Source organism: Magallana gigas, chromosome 2, assembly GCF_963853765.1.
Source record: "Magallana gigas chromosome 2, xbMagGiga1.1, whole genome shotgun sequence".
In the NCBI taxonomy this organism is placed as follows: Eukaryota; Metazoa; Mollusca; class Bivalvia; order Ostreida; family Ostreidae; genus Magallana; species Magallana gigas.
In genome coordinates, this window is record NC_088854.1 from 23,122,212 (window position 1) to 23,137,977 (window position 15,766).

Below are 15,766 nucleotides of genomic sequence, written 5' to 3' on the forward strand. Positions count from 1 at the left end.
TAGATTTAAGTTAGCTGTTGCTACGTGTGTGACAAATCGTGCAGGATACTATTATTTTTCTAATCGGATTATAATACAATGAAATTATATGAATAATGATTAATGAAAGTCATGTACCTAAAATATTTCCATTTAACTTCGTTTTCCGACTTTAGCAAGGTACTTTGAAAAGAAAAATTACCATTTAAAGCTATACACGCTATAATTTGCATCAATTTTGAATAAAGGGGAAAATGTATGTGTTTGATTACTAATAAAAGTTACCTTTATGCTGTTAATTATAATGCTCAATTCGATCACGTAACAAATATATCAAATATTAAACAATAAAAAATATTTATTTTCCTGCCAGGAAAGTAATGCCTCCTCGTGAATATCAATCTATCACGTGATATTGACAGCTAAATTTAGTCTATCATACCACAACTGGTGAAGGGTCAACATCTTCATAATTGTGATAGTTTCACAAAGGAAAGGATATTTTCAGTAAAGCATAAACTTGTCCGATATACAAGTACAAACAAAAGAAAAAAATTACAAGCCTGTGAGTAGATATGAATACTTCCTTTAAAAAAATGACGTAGTCCTGTGTTTTTCCCCTACGTGCTATTTATAGATCCTATAAGTGTTAATGCAGAAGTAAGGGTATCGTGAATGACAAACGTATTTTACTCATTATACATGTATGTATTTCAAATTAACAACTGTTAAGCATATTAAAAATCAAGTTGGATATTTAATTAGGCAAACAATAACGACCACCTAGTTCTCCGCGGACATGCGCAATGAGGTCGGTTTCGCTCTTCCTTCATCAATATTCATGAAAAGGTATATTTTTCTTGGCAGGAAAATAAACAATTAAAAATCTATATCCTTGTAACGAGATGGAATTCACCATTGTAATTTACAGATTAAGGATAACTTTTATAAGTTGACAAACACATGCGTTTTCACTGTCAATCAAAATTGACGTAAATTATAGCGTGTATAGCTTTAATTGTTAGCATAAAATATAGTATATGATGCAGTTTATTTTCTTTCTAATCTGATCAAGATTGCACATCCCAAATATAATTTTCACAATATTTCTCAAAAGATTTTCCTCAGTTTTGCCCAAACTGCATGTATGGCATTCTGGAAAAAGGTCATAGATTTTACAATTCAAGCCTCTTTTACACAGGTGTCATTTATAAAAAGAATTATCAGGTTTTGTAAAACAGCTTCGGAAAACTCTCTAAAATCGATCAGTAGTTTGCAAGCGACGTATAACAAATTACAAACAATGCACAAAGACGAACAAAACCCAAAATGTATGACAGTAGGATAAATATTAATTCATTACTCGGTATGTTCCTTATATCTTCCATATATATATATATATATATATATATATATATATATATATATATATATATATATATATATATATATATATATATATATGGAAGAGCCAGGAATGGCGAAAACGTTTGCAGTAAATAGGATCTTTTTGTGATTTTATTCTGGATATTTATTTAAAACTGTGCCGATTTATTTATTATTTTTTGTTGCATTGGAAAATATATATATATTGCATTACCTCCGCACGATCAAAATACAGAACATATGAGTTCATTGGTTCACCAAAAAAAAAACCAATCGTATCAAAAATTCAATCGTTTGACTGCACGAACATTGCCAGTGCACTGCCTAAGTATGCACGGCAGATGATTTCCATTAAAGGCTTGTGGACATCATAAAGAAACTATTTAGCACATCATCGCACTCTCTACCCTGCATGTGAGAGATTAATCACTCCAGGACTTATAGTTTTTAACTACATAATACATTTTCAAGGTAATTTTAATAGCGGATCCAGCTTATTTTATTTTGCTGTTTTACCTTTTTGTGGTATTAGACATTTTGAATTTTAACTCAGATATGAAAATATCGTATCAAAATCATAATTTCTAACTTTTTTTAATTGTCCTATTTTTTTCTACATGTACTTTACAGAAAAATCCATCGTTTTAAAACCATGACGTTGCAATCAATTATTTTACGATGTTAAATATTTTTATATTTAATTCATCGCTAATGAAAACAACAAAACTATTTTAAGATTTTATTTTGCTTTTAAAGCTCCTAAAATTCGGGAGCTTTCCCCTTGATACCCATCAGGGCCTCTTGGCAATCCCTGACCCCCTGTCTCTTAAAACATTTCACGTTCCCTGATTCAAATATTATGTAATGTGTTTGGCTGAAAGCCAGTGGAACATGAACAGTGCTCTTATTTATATACAGACCGTTCGTCTGCTGCTCGGCATCAACCAAAAAATGCCACAAAATTCTGGCATTATAATCTTGAGGTGATGATTTAAGTTTATGCATTTACATATACCTAGTACTTTCTCATTTATTTCTATAAAAAAAACTTTTATAATCCATAGCTCTATAGAAACTGAGTGGGTTGAATGATCCAGTTATAACCAGTTTATCGATCTGACGAAACCTTTAGCAACATACCAAAAAATCTCAGACTGCATGAAATAATCATGATGATGTCAGACTCAAAATCCAATATAAGACGACGGTGGAATTTCATTTATCTTACGTACTGATATACATTAACAATAATTAATTTGTTTTTACCTAATTTCTAAGATTGATTCAACGATTTAATAAAAGAAAGATGTATGTATAAACATTGAAATGCTCTCTGATGATGATTCATGCAGGCTATACGAAGGAAGCGATCAATGCGGAAAATATTAAAACATACATAAAATTATTTTTCCTACAATGTCGCTACTCTCATATCCTGCATAAATCACCAAAGATATCATTATATATATATATATATATATATATATAGTTAAATCCAAAAAATATCGCAGTGTCCGGTTTTATATATAGAAAATTTGAAAAACGAAAGACAACACAGAGTAAAACGTTAGCGCTTTCATTCAATCTTCAGACGTTTTTAAAATAACAATTACGTTACTTGGTGACGTCTACAATACAATGACGTCATAGTTAAAGTTAACGTAGTAGAGGGATATTTCCGCGTAATCTATAGGGTAATTCAATGAAATATATACACAATACATAAAAAAGTTAAATTATAGCAGTCTGTTGAGGCAAGGTTTTAAAGTTTGAATAAAATGTTTTTCTTTTTCTCTTCTTTCCGTTGCACTCTCTGTAAAAAGTTTATAAAATGGAAACACTTTAAATTGCCCGCCTCCGCATACATCGATGTGCTCGCTGAGTTTTATTTTCCGGTACTCTGGGTCTTTAATTTGCTGTTTATGCACCCGGATTCTTGTTCTTAATGTTGTCCCAGTTTCGCCGATATAAAATTTGTTGCAACCATCACATATAATGGTATATATTAAATTTTTGGAATGACATGACATGTCCGAATTTATGTGGAATTGTTTTCCTCTGAAGTCAACAGAGCTGCCTTGTTTTAAAAACGGACACGTGCCGCATCGTATGTCTCCACATTTAGATACCGTTTTTATTGACGTATTAATTGTAGATGGACAGAGTATTCTCTTAAGGTTCTTTGGTTGCCTTTTACTGTTAGTAAACTTGAGTTTGGTTAAAACGCGAGCCATATCTTCATCTGTTTTGAGAACTCCGTTGAGATGATTGACCACTGGAGCTATATTCGGGTTCCTAGGGTTATGGGTAGTAACAAGCGGTAATATTTTGGTTTCCTTGTTGTTCTGTAAAATTGGATTAATAAGATCCTGTCTATCTATTCCTTTGGCCTTCATTATTCCGTCGTTGATAAGGTTGATAGGGTAATGCTGGTCAGTTAAAAATTGTTTTAATTCGTTGAGACGCTGATTTCTTGTTTCCTCATCACTGACTATAGTACATATTCTCCTGGCAAGGTTGTAAGGGATGGCCCTCTTTATATGTCGTGGATGGGACGATCCAAAATGCAAATATTGATGAGTATCTGTACTCTTGTAGAAGATATCTGTAGAAATTTTATCGTTCTCCTTTTTGACTAGAACATCTAAAAACGGAATTTTTGTGGAACTTTTTTCTAATGTGAATTTAATATCTGGATCTAGATCATTAAGAATATTTTTCAACCTTTGTAATTCCGAGTCTTCTTTATTCCATATGATGAAACAATCATCTAGATATCTTTTCCAGTTCTTTTTCAGAGTCTGGCTGAATTCTTCACCGAATTCCTCCTTTGTCTTTTTATACAGACTTTCTTCTAAAAATCCTAGGCATAATGTAGCGTATGTTGGGGCCATTTTAGTTCCCATGGCTGTACCTTTGATTTGATGAAAGTATTTGCCATTAAACGTAAATACATTATTCTTTAAAACCAAGTCTGTAGCCTCCAATAAAAACTCCTTTGTAAATCTGTTATCAATGTCCGTTCTGCAATTATCAATCCAGAAATTCAAAGCTGTAAGTCCTAGTGTACTGCTTATATTAGTGTATAAGTTGACTACATCCCAGCTTACTAGTTCAGCATCAGGATCCACTTGTTCCGGTAGATATCGTAGAAAATCTAAGTCATCCCGGATGAAACTTTTTACATTTTGACATAGTGGTTTCAAAATGATATCCAATAAATTGCTGAGTCGTTGGGTGGGTGCTGCAGGTCCTCCAACAATAGGACGGAATGTTAAATCTGCGGGATGTTCACAAGTAATGTATTCAGAATTCTGTTTTTGTATAGCTTCTTTGATTGTTTTTGATTTGTGAACTTTTGGTAACCCATAGAAGGAACTTTCTTTATATTCAAACTCAGTGACAAATTCTTTCTCCTTATCTGTTAAAGTAGAGGAATGTTTGAGTAGCAGTTTTTTTATTTTTTGTAGGATTGCTTTGTCCTGGTTTTCAGATATTTCAGTATAAAATTCCGTGTTTGAAAGCATATCCATTATTTTTTGCTCATAATATACTGTGTCCATAATAACCACGGCTCCGCCTTTATCCGCCTCTTTAATTACAATATTTTCATCACTCGATAATGATTTTAAGGCATTGGTTTCTTCTTTAGACAAGTTTTGTTTAGTAGATATACATTCAGTACTATCTAGTGGTAAGTTCTGGAGCGTTTCACAAACAGTGTCTAGAATGTTGTTTCGTCCTTTCTTTGGGTTGAAATTAGATTTATTTTTCACTAAATCTAGTTGAGTATTTTCATTTTCTTCGTCGCTCTCCGTATTTTTGAAATATTCGGCCAGACGTAATTTGCGAGTGTATTCTTTTATGTCTTTTCTTAATTCTTGTTTATTACTGCATGGGGTTGGCGTGTATTTCAATCCTTTTGATAGAAGCTTTATTTCGGATTCGTTTAATTGTTTGGTGGACAAATTGATTATTTTTGGATCCACGCATTTCGTCGTTGCTGTTGTTGTCGTTGTCGCTGGAATCTTTGTCCGTGTCCTGGTTTGCCTCCGCCTAAAAAATACTTATTTAGTCCTCTGCCGATGTAGGTTGTACCGTTTCTCCGATATGTATTCCCTAGAGAGCAGTTTGGCCTTACATGCCTGTTATTGTTACTGCTGTTGTTCTTGTTGTTGCTGTTGTTATTGTTGTTGTATGAGTAACTGGAAGTTTTCCTTTGTTTCACTTGTTGTGTTCCATTGTTTACTCTTTTTTCATAGCCCGTATATTGTGGCACGTTGTGCTGTTTTCTTCCATATCTGTTACGTGTATTTTCTTGTGGTCGCAACGTTGACCGTTGTTGCTCATTGCTCGTTGATTGCTTTCCGTTTTCTTGGGTGGAATTTTGATTGACAATTTCAGCAAAACTCGGTTTTTTTCGTGCTGCTCTATTTAGTACGTTTTCTTTGGGCTTCTTCTGATTTTTTTCTTTCACTATACTGTTCCCGTATTTTCTTACATAATCTAACTGCCAGATTTCCTTCATTCTCCATCTATCCTGTGATCGCTTTTCTTCCTTCTCACAATCCACTTTCCACATGTTTTCCAGAATATCAAGTATTCTCCCGCTTGCTTTTTTCTTAAGTTCGCTACCCATTTGCTCATCAATTTCAATTACCTTATTTTGGCTATTTTCAGATCTCATGCGTAAAAGCTGTATTTCCCCCTTCACTCGCTCAACGGCCATGTTTGCTCTGATGTTTTTCTGTTCTTCCGGTTCTCCGGGTATTTCCGTTATTCTATACTTTCTGGGTAGAATGGGTAAGTCTTCGCCTAGCCATTTCTCGTACTGTTCTACTGTTTTACTCTGTGTTGTCTTTCGTTTTTCAAATTTTCTATATATAAAACCGGACACTGCGATATTTTTTGGATTTAACTATTGATTACCAGTGACCGAGATGACAACAAGAAGAGGATTTCAGAGGGATAGAGAAAAAGAAGAGGAATATAGTATGAACAGTGTTCTTCAAAATATTCTGGATAAAATGGATTCTATAGGAAATAAAATGGATACGACCAATGATCTACTTCGAGATCTAATCAAGGTATGTGATAACCGCATTGAAAACAATCATTTCGAAGAAACATGCGTGAAATCTGTTAATACAGATGAAAGCAATATGTACTACCAATCGCCAAGCGAAGTTATTCAACAAGAAATTAATGAACTTGCATTACAAAAAGAGGCAATAAAAATCAAACAAAGAATAAAAGTAGATTGGAGTAGAGCACTAAACAAGAGAAAGCAATTGTACTGGAAACAAATAAACAATGCGTGTGATGCAGAACAGTACGAGAAATGGCTAGGCGAAGACTTACCCATTCTACCCAGAAAGTATAGAATAACGGAAATACCCGGAGAACCGGAAGAACAGAAAAACATCAGAGCAAACATGGCCGTTGAGCGAGTGAAGGGGGAAATACAGCTTTTACGCATGAGATCTGAAAATAGCCAAAATAAGGTAATTGAAATTGATGAGCAAATGGGTAGCGAACTTAAGAAAAAAGCAAGCGGGAGAATACTTGATATTCTGGAAAACATGTGGAAAGTGGATTGTGAGAAGGAAGAAAAGCGATCACAGGATAGATGGAGAATGAAGGAAATCTGGCAGTTAGATTATGTAAGAAAATACGGGAACAGTATAGTGAAAGAAAAAAATCAGAAGAAGCCCAAAGAAAACGTACTAAATAGAGCAGCACGAAAAAAACCGAGTTTTGCTGAAATTGTCAATCAAAATTCCACCCAAGAAAACGGAAAGCAATCAACGAGCAATGAGCAACAACGGTCAACGTTGCGACCACAAGAAAATACACGTAACAGATATGGAAGAAAACAGCACAACGTGCCACAATATACGGGCTATGAAAAAAGAGTAAACAATGGAACACAACAAGTGAAACAAAGGAAAACTTCCAGTTACTCATACAACAACAATAACAACAGCAACAACAAGAACAACAGCAGTAACAATAACAGGCATGTAAGGCCAAACTGCTCTCTAGGGAATACATATCGGAGAAACGGTACAACCTACATCGGCAGAGGACTAAATAAGTATTTTTTAGGCGGAGGCAAACCAGGACACGGACAAAGATTCCAGCGACAACGACAACAACAGCAACGACGAAATGCGTGGATCCAAAAATAATCAATTTGTCCACCAAACAATTAAACGAATCCGAAATAAAGCTTCTATCAAAAGGATTGAAATACACGCCAACCCCATGCAGTAATAAACAAGAATTAAGAAAAGACATAAAAGAATACACTCGCAAATTACGTCTGGCCGAATATTTCAAAAATACGGAGAGCGACGAAGAAAATGAAAATACTCAACTAGATTTAGTGAAAAATAAATCTAATTTCAACCCAAAGAAAGGACGAAACAACATTCTAGACACTGTTTGTGAAACGCTCCAGAACTTACCACTAGATAGTACTGAATGTATATCTACTAAACAAAACTTGTCTAAAGAAGAAACCAATGCCTTAAAATCATTATCGAGTGATGAAAATATTGTAATTAAAGAGGCGGATAAAGGCGGAGCCGTGGTTATTATGGACACAGTATATTATGAGCAAAAAATAATGGATATGCTTTCAAACACGGAATTTTATACTGAAATATCTGAAAACCAGGACAAAGCAATCCTACAAAAAATAAAAAAACTGCTACTCAAACATTCCTCTACTTTAACAGATAAGGAGAAAGAATTTGTCACTGAGTTTGAATATAAAGAAAGTTCCTTCTATGGGTTACCAAAAGTTCACAAATCAAAAACAATCAAAGAAGCTATACAAAAACAGAATTCTGAATACATTACTTGTGAACATCCCGCAGATTTAACATTCCGTCCTATTGTTGGAGGACCTGCAGCACCCACCCAACGACTCAGCAATTTATTGGATATCATTTTGAAACCACTATGTCAAAATGTAAAAAGTTTCATCCGGGATGACTTAGATTTTCTACGATATCTACCGGAACAAGTGGATCCTGATGCTGAACTAGTAAGCTTGGATGTAGTCAACTTATACACTAATATAAGCAGTACACTAGGACTTACAGCTTTGAATTTCTGGATTGATAATTGCAGAACGGACATTGATAACAGATTTACAAAGGAGTTTTTATTGGAGGCTACAGACTTGGTTTTAAAGAATAATGTATTTACGTTTAATGGCAAATACTTTCATCAAATCAAAGGTACAGCCATGGGAACTAAAATGGCCCCAACATACGCTACATTATGCCTAGGATTTTTAGAAGAAAGTCTGTATAAAAAGACAAAGGAGGAATTCGGTGAAGAATTCAGCCAGACTCTGAAAAAGAACTGGAAAAGATATCTAGATGATTGTTTCATCATATGGAATAAAGAAGACTCGGAATTACAAAGGTTGAAAAATATTCTTAATGATCTAGATCCAGATATTAAATTCACATTAGAAAAAAGTTCCACAAAAATTCCGTTTTTAGATGTTCTAGTCAAAAAGGAGAACGATAAAATTTCTACAGATATCTTCTACAAGAGTACAGATACTCATCAATATTTGCATTTTGGATCGTCCCATCCACGACATATAAAGAGGGCCATCCCTTACAACCTTGCCAGGAGAATATGTACTATAGTCAGTGATGAGGAAACAAGAAATCAGCGTCTCAACGAATTAAAACAATTTTTAACTGACCAGCATTACCCTATCAACCTTATCAACGACGGAATAATGAAGGCCAAAGGAATAGATAGACAGGATCTTATTAATCCAATTTTACAGAACAACAAGGAAACCAAAATATTACCGCTTGTTACTACCCATAACCCTAGGAACCCGAATATAGCTCCAGTGGTCAATCATCTCAACGGAGTTCTCAAAACAGATGAAGATATGGCTCGCGTTTTAACCAAACTCAAGTTTACTAACAGTAAAAGGCAACCAAAGAACCTTAAGAGAATACTCTGTCCATCTACAATTAATACGTCAATAAAAACGGTATCTAAATGTGGAGACATACGATGCGGCACGTGTCCGTTTTTAAAACAAGGCAGCTCTGTTGACTTCAGAGGAAAACAATTCCACATAAATTCGGACATGTCATGTCATTCCAAAAATTTAATATATACCATTATATGTGATGGTTGCAACAAATTTTATATCGGCGAAACTGGGACAACATTAAGAACAAGAATCCGGGTGCATAAACAGCAAATTAAAGACCCAGAGTACCGGAAAATAAAACTCAGCGAGCACATCGATGTATGCGGAGGCGGGCAATTTAAAGTGTTTCCATTTTATAAACTTTTTACAGAGAGTGCAACGGAAAGAAGAGAAAAAGAAAAACATTTTATTCAAACTTTAAAACCTTGCCTCAACAGACTGCTATAATTTAACTTTTTTATGTATTGTGTATATATTTCATTGAAATACCCTATAGATTACGCGGAAATATCCCTCTACTACGTTAACTTTAACTATGACGTCATTGTATTGTAGACGTCACCAAGTAACGTAATTGTTATTTTAAAAACGTCTGAAGATTGAATGAAAGCGCTAACGTTTTACTCTGTGTTGTCTTTCGTTTTTCAAATTTTCTATATATATATATATATATATATATATATATATATATATATATATATATATATATATATATATATACGGCCCTTTTCTTTTAAAAAATGTTTCTTAGTAGGATTAGGTATTATGAAAAATATTACTTTCTTACCTTAATCACTTAAATACACTGCCCTGTATTCTTTGTGCACAAAGCTAGGATTTAAGGAAGTTTTTCATGTTGCCTAACAAAGAGACGTAATATGCTAAGCCAATGGAAGAAATAATGTACTCAATTTATGAATCTATGACGTATAGTCACGTGATGTTTAGGTGGTTCTGGCTTGTTGAAACAATAGTAGACTATTGATTTTATTTTTCTTAAACATGAATAAGAAGAAAGCGGAATTTAAACACAGCAAACGTGTGTGTGTGTGTGTGTGTGTGTGTGTGTGTGTGTGTGTGTGTGTGTGTGTGTGTGTGTGTGTGTGTGTGTGTGTGTGTGTGCGTGCGTGCGTGCGTGCGTGCGTGCGTGCGTGCGTGCGTGCGTGCGTGCGTGCGTGTGTGTGTGTGTGTGTGTGTGGAGGGGGGGGCAATAAAAATACGAACAAAGGAGGAGGATGTAGAAACTGCTAACTCGGTATTCTTTAGAATCTGTCTACATGATACAAATCTAGTAAGCTCTATTTTATAAAGATATTTTACTTTTGAGTAAATACGTTTGAAATACAACAAGTTCTAGATACATGAAACATTGTTATTTTCCATGTTAAACACTCATTAGAACTTTAAATATAATTCATTGCTTTTCTCCCCATCTCTCACTTTGACCAATTCATTCGTTTTCTGATAATTGAGTTATTGCCGAACTTCTTTCTACACACGGGCACTGCTACATATACATGTAAAAATTATGAAGATATCGAGAATTAAATATATAACGCGTACAAAAACAAAACAGATGAATGAGTAGTGTATAATATTTGAATTTGCCTTTGTAGGTTTATGTCAAAAACGAAAAAAATACATTTTAACAAATTATTTTTATTGATTAATTTATAATTTCATTCATTGAGTAAATTTTCTTTAATCTTTTAATCAAAGGCAAATCTAATCTAGATAATGTCAAGACCGGTAACTCCACAGACAAAGAAGTATTTCTCTAATTGTTTTGGCAAATGCGCATTGAATGAAATATAGATAAACGTCTACTAAAAACCACTTTGTTTAATCACTGCATAAAAGAAGCGATTAATAATATCAACGAGGATATCTGCTATTCAGAAACACCAGTGAAAAAATACCAGTTTTCAAAATTTATGTGCAACATACCTAGGATTGCAAAATGTAAACAAAGGTACATGGCATACTGCCTCAGAGGCACTTTGTGAGGAGGGTAAAACTCCGCCATACCATGTTTATGAGCGGGCATAGAAAAGAAGGATCTATCAGTAGTAATGCCAGGAAATGCACAGGTAATCAAAATACATGTATCGCAATCAGTAAAACATTGTCCAACTTGGCGTCAGTAAGTAATCACAGTGCAGGGCCCAGCGGTGTTAATAACAGTTGTTTATATCTTGTTGATTCTTGTTATTTACGATAAATTTAGCTTAATCAAACATTATTTGTATTTAAAAATGAATTATAAGCATAACAATATCTTTTTGCTCATCGAGAAATGAACCTAAAAACCGCATCGCAAACTTTTTGCGATGCGGTTTTTAGATTCATTTCTTGATGAATAAAAAAAAATATTCAGTCAATCCTTTAATGGTTTATAGTTCGACTGAACAATGAAATATAAATGAATTAATGTGAAACTAAAAAGTTAATAAACATCACACATAAAAAAGTCACGGAAGTCTTTAGTCATCAAACTAAAATGCCAACTTACACCCATCACTTACTCTACAGTAGCAGAAATTGAACGTGTAAGCACAAATTTGATGTGGATGGTCGTGTATTTTTTTTTTAGATTAATCTTATAGTTATTATATAATCTTCACTCAAAATCCTGGTCGATCTATGAGTACCATTCAATTCAAAATTTTTATCTTAAATTGAATTATATTTGTTTAGAATAGAGAGATAATTTATCAAGCCGGTGGTGTCCGAATCAATAATGTTAAGAGCACGTTCAAGTGAGCACGGCACCTTGGTTATCTTTCCAGTTTTTTTGGAATATTGTAGAAGATAAATTTTATTTACATACGAGACCAACTATAAACTAGAGAAACTTTATCTAAAGTGATCTGTTTCTTGTTTCTACTTGTATGACGAATTGTGCAGAGTACTAGCATTTTTATAATCTGATTATATATAAATACTTAGAAATTACATGAACAAGAAAGAGAAAAAAGTCATATACCTAAAAAATATCTCATTTACTTTGTCCCCCAACTTTAGCAAGGTACTTTGAAAAAAAAAAAATTGTATATTTGCAAGTTATTTCTATTCACCTGATTAAGATTGAAGTTAACTAGCAAATCCCGAGAATAAATTTTACAATTTTTGCTGAAGATTTGCTTCAATTTTACCCCAAATTTTCATAAGCATGCATGACATTCTGGAATTGGATCATGGATTTTACAATTCATGCCGTTATTACACAGGTGCATAATACAATAAACTATCAGGTTTTGTCAAATAGCTTCGGACAACTGTCTAAAATTGATAAACAGTCTGCAAATAACAAACTATAAACGATGCACAACGACGAACAAATATAAAATGAATTCAAAATAAGGAACGCACATTATTAGATCTTTTCTTACCTTGTTCAATCAAATTGAAAGATCTTCAACTTGCATGTCTTTAGGGTCTTCTTTATCTGACGAAAGCAGAATATAAAGCTTTTAAATATCACGTAAATAACGATTGTCACGTGGTGTCTACGATATGATTTCCCGTTTCCTGGTACTGGTAATGCAAGCATTTTGAAATCATATATTAAAAAAGAAATATAAACGTATGGAAAAATGATTTGTTTTGAAATAGACGAGGAAAACTTTAAACAGTTGAAACATTTACACCTATAAAATACAATCGATATGGCCCTGACCTAATACTCCAATTCGTAAGCTAGGGAAATGCATGGGGGGTTTTTGTAGAAGGAACCTAGTTTAACTTAAGCAAGCACGCTGTTTGCTTTTAACATTCAATGTAGAAGATAATATTATTTTAAAATCTATGGATTGTATAACAAATGGTCTTACCTTTACCATAGAACCCCTCTGGACCATAAACACGTCCAAATGAAGTACAGTGTTCTAAACAATGAAATTCTACATTCGTGTACCAATGTCCATATACATGTATGCAAAATATGAAGATGTTTTTTGAAAGTTGCATTAGGCATTACATTGTTTACACACCTTTCAAGGCGCATTTGCGTGTTTGTCATATAGTTCATAAATGATGGTTCCTTCATCTACATATGCTACATGCAAAATTTAGTATATAAAGTTTACAGAAAGAATCAAAAAAAGGTTTTTTAACGACAAAAGGCATACATCGACTAATAATAATAAAAAAGCAGTCAAATGTATTCAAGAAAAGCATTTTCGTTTCTTTTAAATTTTGTCGAAGACAAAAAACAAAATTTTTCCATATCCTAAATACATTCTTCGGTAGACTTCTAAATCTACTAAATATTAGAAATTTCTCGCGATACCTAGGTTTCTTGGTAAGAAAAGTATTTTATCAAAAAGATAGCCACATGCATAGAATGGGTAAAAATATTGTTAGGAATACTGGCAAGGAGAAGGAGAATTTCTAATCAATCAAAGCATTCCATTACATGATCAATATTGCCCCGTCCTGATACTTCAATCCCTGATCAATTTGGTTATCAATTTTAGAAAACTTTGAATATTCTTTGTTCAATTCTATCTGTGCACATAATTTGGTTGCCATATGGCATAAAGAAAGGGGACTTATTTATCATCGATTTCTTCCAAATTCGACAAAAACGTAATGCATGTAGTTAATCCATGTACTAAGATAGATGTCATATAGAAAGAGAAGTTTGACAATTCATGTTATTATACTTTCATGTTAAATACTGAAATCTGTTTGGTTAAGAAGCAGTTGATAATCCGTTCTATTACCCTCAGCATTAGCAACACACTTGGCAACGGGTAACACAACGAATTGTTACATGCGCGTAAATTATGTGCGTACGGTTCGCCATAGAATTCACGTTATTCCGTATTGTTTTCTTTACAAGTAAGACATTCAGTATAATAAAACAAATAGTGCCCGTTTTGGGAGGGTAAGAGCTGAAATTGACACCCCTCGAAAACCATTGTCAACCGCCGCTTCGCGTCGGTTGAGAATGGCTTTCTCAGGGTGTCAATTTCAACGCTTACGTACCTCCCAAACAGGCACTATTTATATAATAATCTATTGCACATGCATGAGTAAAAAAGAGTATTCCTTTTTCAGTGGAAACCCTTACATCAATATTCATTGATTTCTTAATTTCTCAAGTCGTTTCAATTAAAATAAAAAATATTCTAAAAATGCCTTTTGATGCATTCAATGTTTTAAGGAAATCATACACGACATAATTTATCAAATTATTTGAAAATTTATACATAAAATAAAATACAAAAAAATGTTTGACTTTTTGATTCTGAAGAAATTTTCGACCTACGTCTGGCATTGGACGTTTAAAAAAGTTTTATTTACAACCATTCAGTATTCTTTTTTTTTATTTTAAAGTATTCTTATTCATACTGAATAAAGCTAACATGAGTTCATAAATACGCATTATTTCCCTTTTATCTTCGACTACCGCCATATTAGTTGTCGATTTCTATTGTCTTGCTCATCGCTACACACCCCCTATATAAGACGGAGAGCGTTATTCATGCTTCACCGCATTCATGAATTTCATATATCCAAACACGTTACCTTGGACGAAAAGACGTGAAGTGAAGCGTTTTGAACAAAAATAATATGACAACCACTGCACTGGCAAGATATATCCAATAAACGACGAAACAAGACAGACTGAAATCCAGGCGCAGATATTTCAAAAATTCCTCGATAATTGTAGACCGTTTTCCTGTGTTATAACATCGCACATGCGCAAACCACACACTGTGGCAGATCGAGCAATTATCGATTTTAGAAACGAAGAGTTTTTGTGGGAAGGGATGGAAACAACTATCAATTAGCTACTGTGTTGGATGTAGTGCCGCCGGGGTTTTCAAGAAGATGCGGTGGTTTTGCACTCTGTATGAACGTGTGCATGCGGAGTAAGGCAGCACAGTCTGTGCAAAATAATACGGGTACATTGGCAGCTTTTCAAAGAATAAATATAGTTTGTATTTCATTGATTGTTGTTTTCTTTATTCTTTATTACTACATTTTGCTTTAATGTGTAGTTCATGCATTTAAAAGTCCGTGCAACGGGAATGCCTCGATCGGAAAGCAACCGACCGTATTTTTCTCAACCGGTATATATACCCCAGTGGCAGTAGAGGAGCGATCGAAACTAAATATGGCGAGCAAATGCTTTTATGAATTCGTGTCAGCATTAAAGACTGAAATCGAAACAATCCAGTCAGACAACCTGTCTGCGAATGAAAATAAATTACATCTCAAATAGTGGTTTTAAATGCATAGTTTAGTTAATTTGAAATCAACTTTTAGGTATTTCACTATACATTGAACCTTCAAATAGTTGCTCAAATCAGCAGAAAATTACTTAATTATGATAGAGGGTATGATGGCGAAGAAGTATATATGTCAAATAGGCGAAAACATGTGCAATTTTGGATAAAAATGATATTT

General features: G+C 33.7%; 3 protein-coding genes across 7 annotated transcripts in view; 1 reads left to right on the forward strand and 2 right to left on the reverse strand.

The window, feature by feature from the left end:
- LOC117681472 (sacsin-like) overlaps positions 1 to 13,076 on the reverse strand; it is a 166,813-nt gene extending 153,737 nt beyond the window's left edge. For 3 of the 5 annotated variants that reach the window (XR_010710896.1, XR_010710897.1, XM_066075677.1), the window contains exon 1: positions 10,134 to 10,260. The gene's annotated coding sequence lies outside the window, so the exon portion shown is untranslated. Of the gene's footprint in view, positions 1 to 10,133; positions 10,261 to 12,738 lie in introns of those variants that run through there. The other 2 variants (XR_010710894.1, XR_010710898.1) reach the window with 2 other exon arrangements.
- Positions 5,254 to 6,094, reverse strand: LOC136273233 (probable serine/threonine-protein kinase fhkE). Its single transcript, XM_066077634.1, has 2 exons — positions 5,507 to 6,094; positions 5,254 to 5,421 (listed from the first exon to the last, which is right to left on the reverse strand). Exons 1-2 carry the CDS (start codon positions 6,092 to 6,094, stop codon positions 5,254 to 5,256), a joined length of 756 nt encoding a protein of 251 aa, XP_065933706.1.
- On the forward strand, positions 6,306 to 7,556 carry LOC105323504 (tubulin-specific chaperone C-like). The gene has a single exon (XM_011422575.3). It carries the CDS (start codon positions 6,306 to 6,308, stop codon positions 7,554 to 7,556), a length of 1,251 nt encoding a protein of 416 aa, XP_011420877.2.
- Positions 13,077 to 15,766: the final 2,690 nt, after the last annotated feature.

Bases quoted from the DNA above. Each gene is read 5' to 3' on its own strand.
- LOC136273233 (XM_066077634.1), bottom strand. From the start codon at position 6,094: ATGGCCGTTGAGCGAGTGAAGGGGGAAATACAGCTTTTACGCATGAGA. The intron at 5,422-5,506 runs GTAAGGCCAAAC...AGTATTTTTTAG, and splicing joins GCAGTAACAATAACAGGCAT to GCGGAGGCAAACCAGGACAC.
- LOC105323504 (XM_011422575.3), top strand. From the start codon at position 6,306: ATGACAACAAGAAGAGGATTTCAGAGGGATAGAGAAAAAGAAGAGGAA.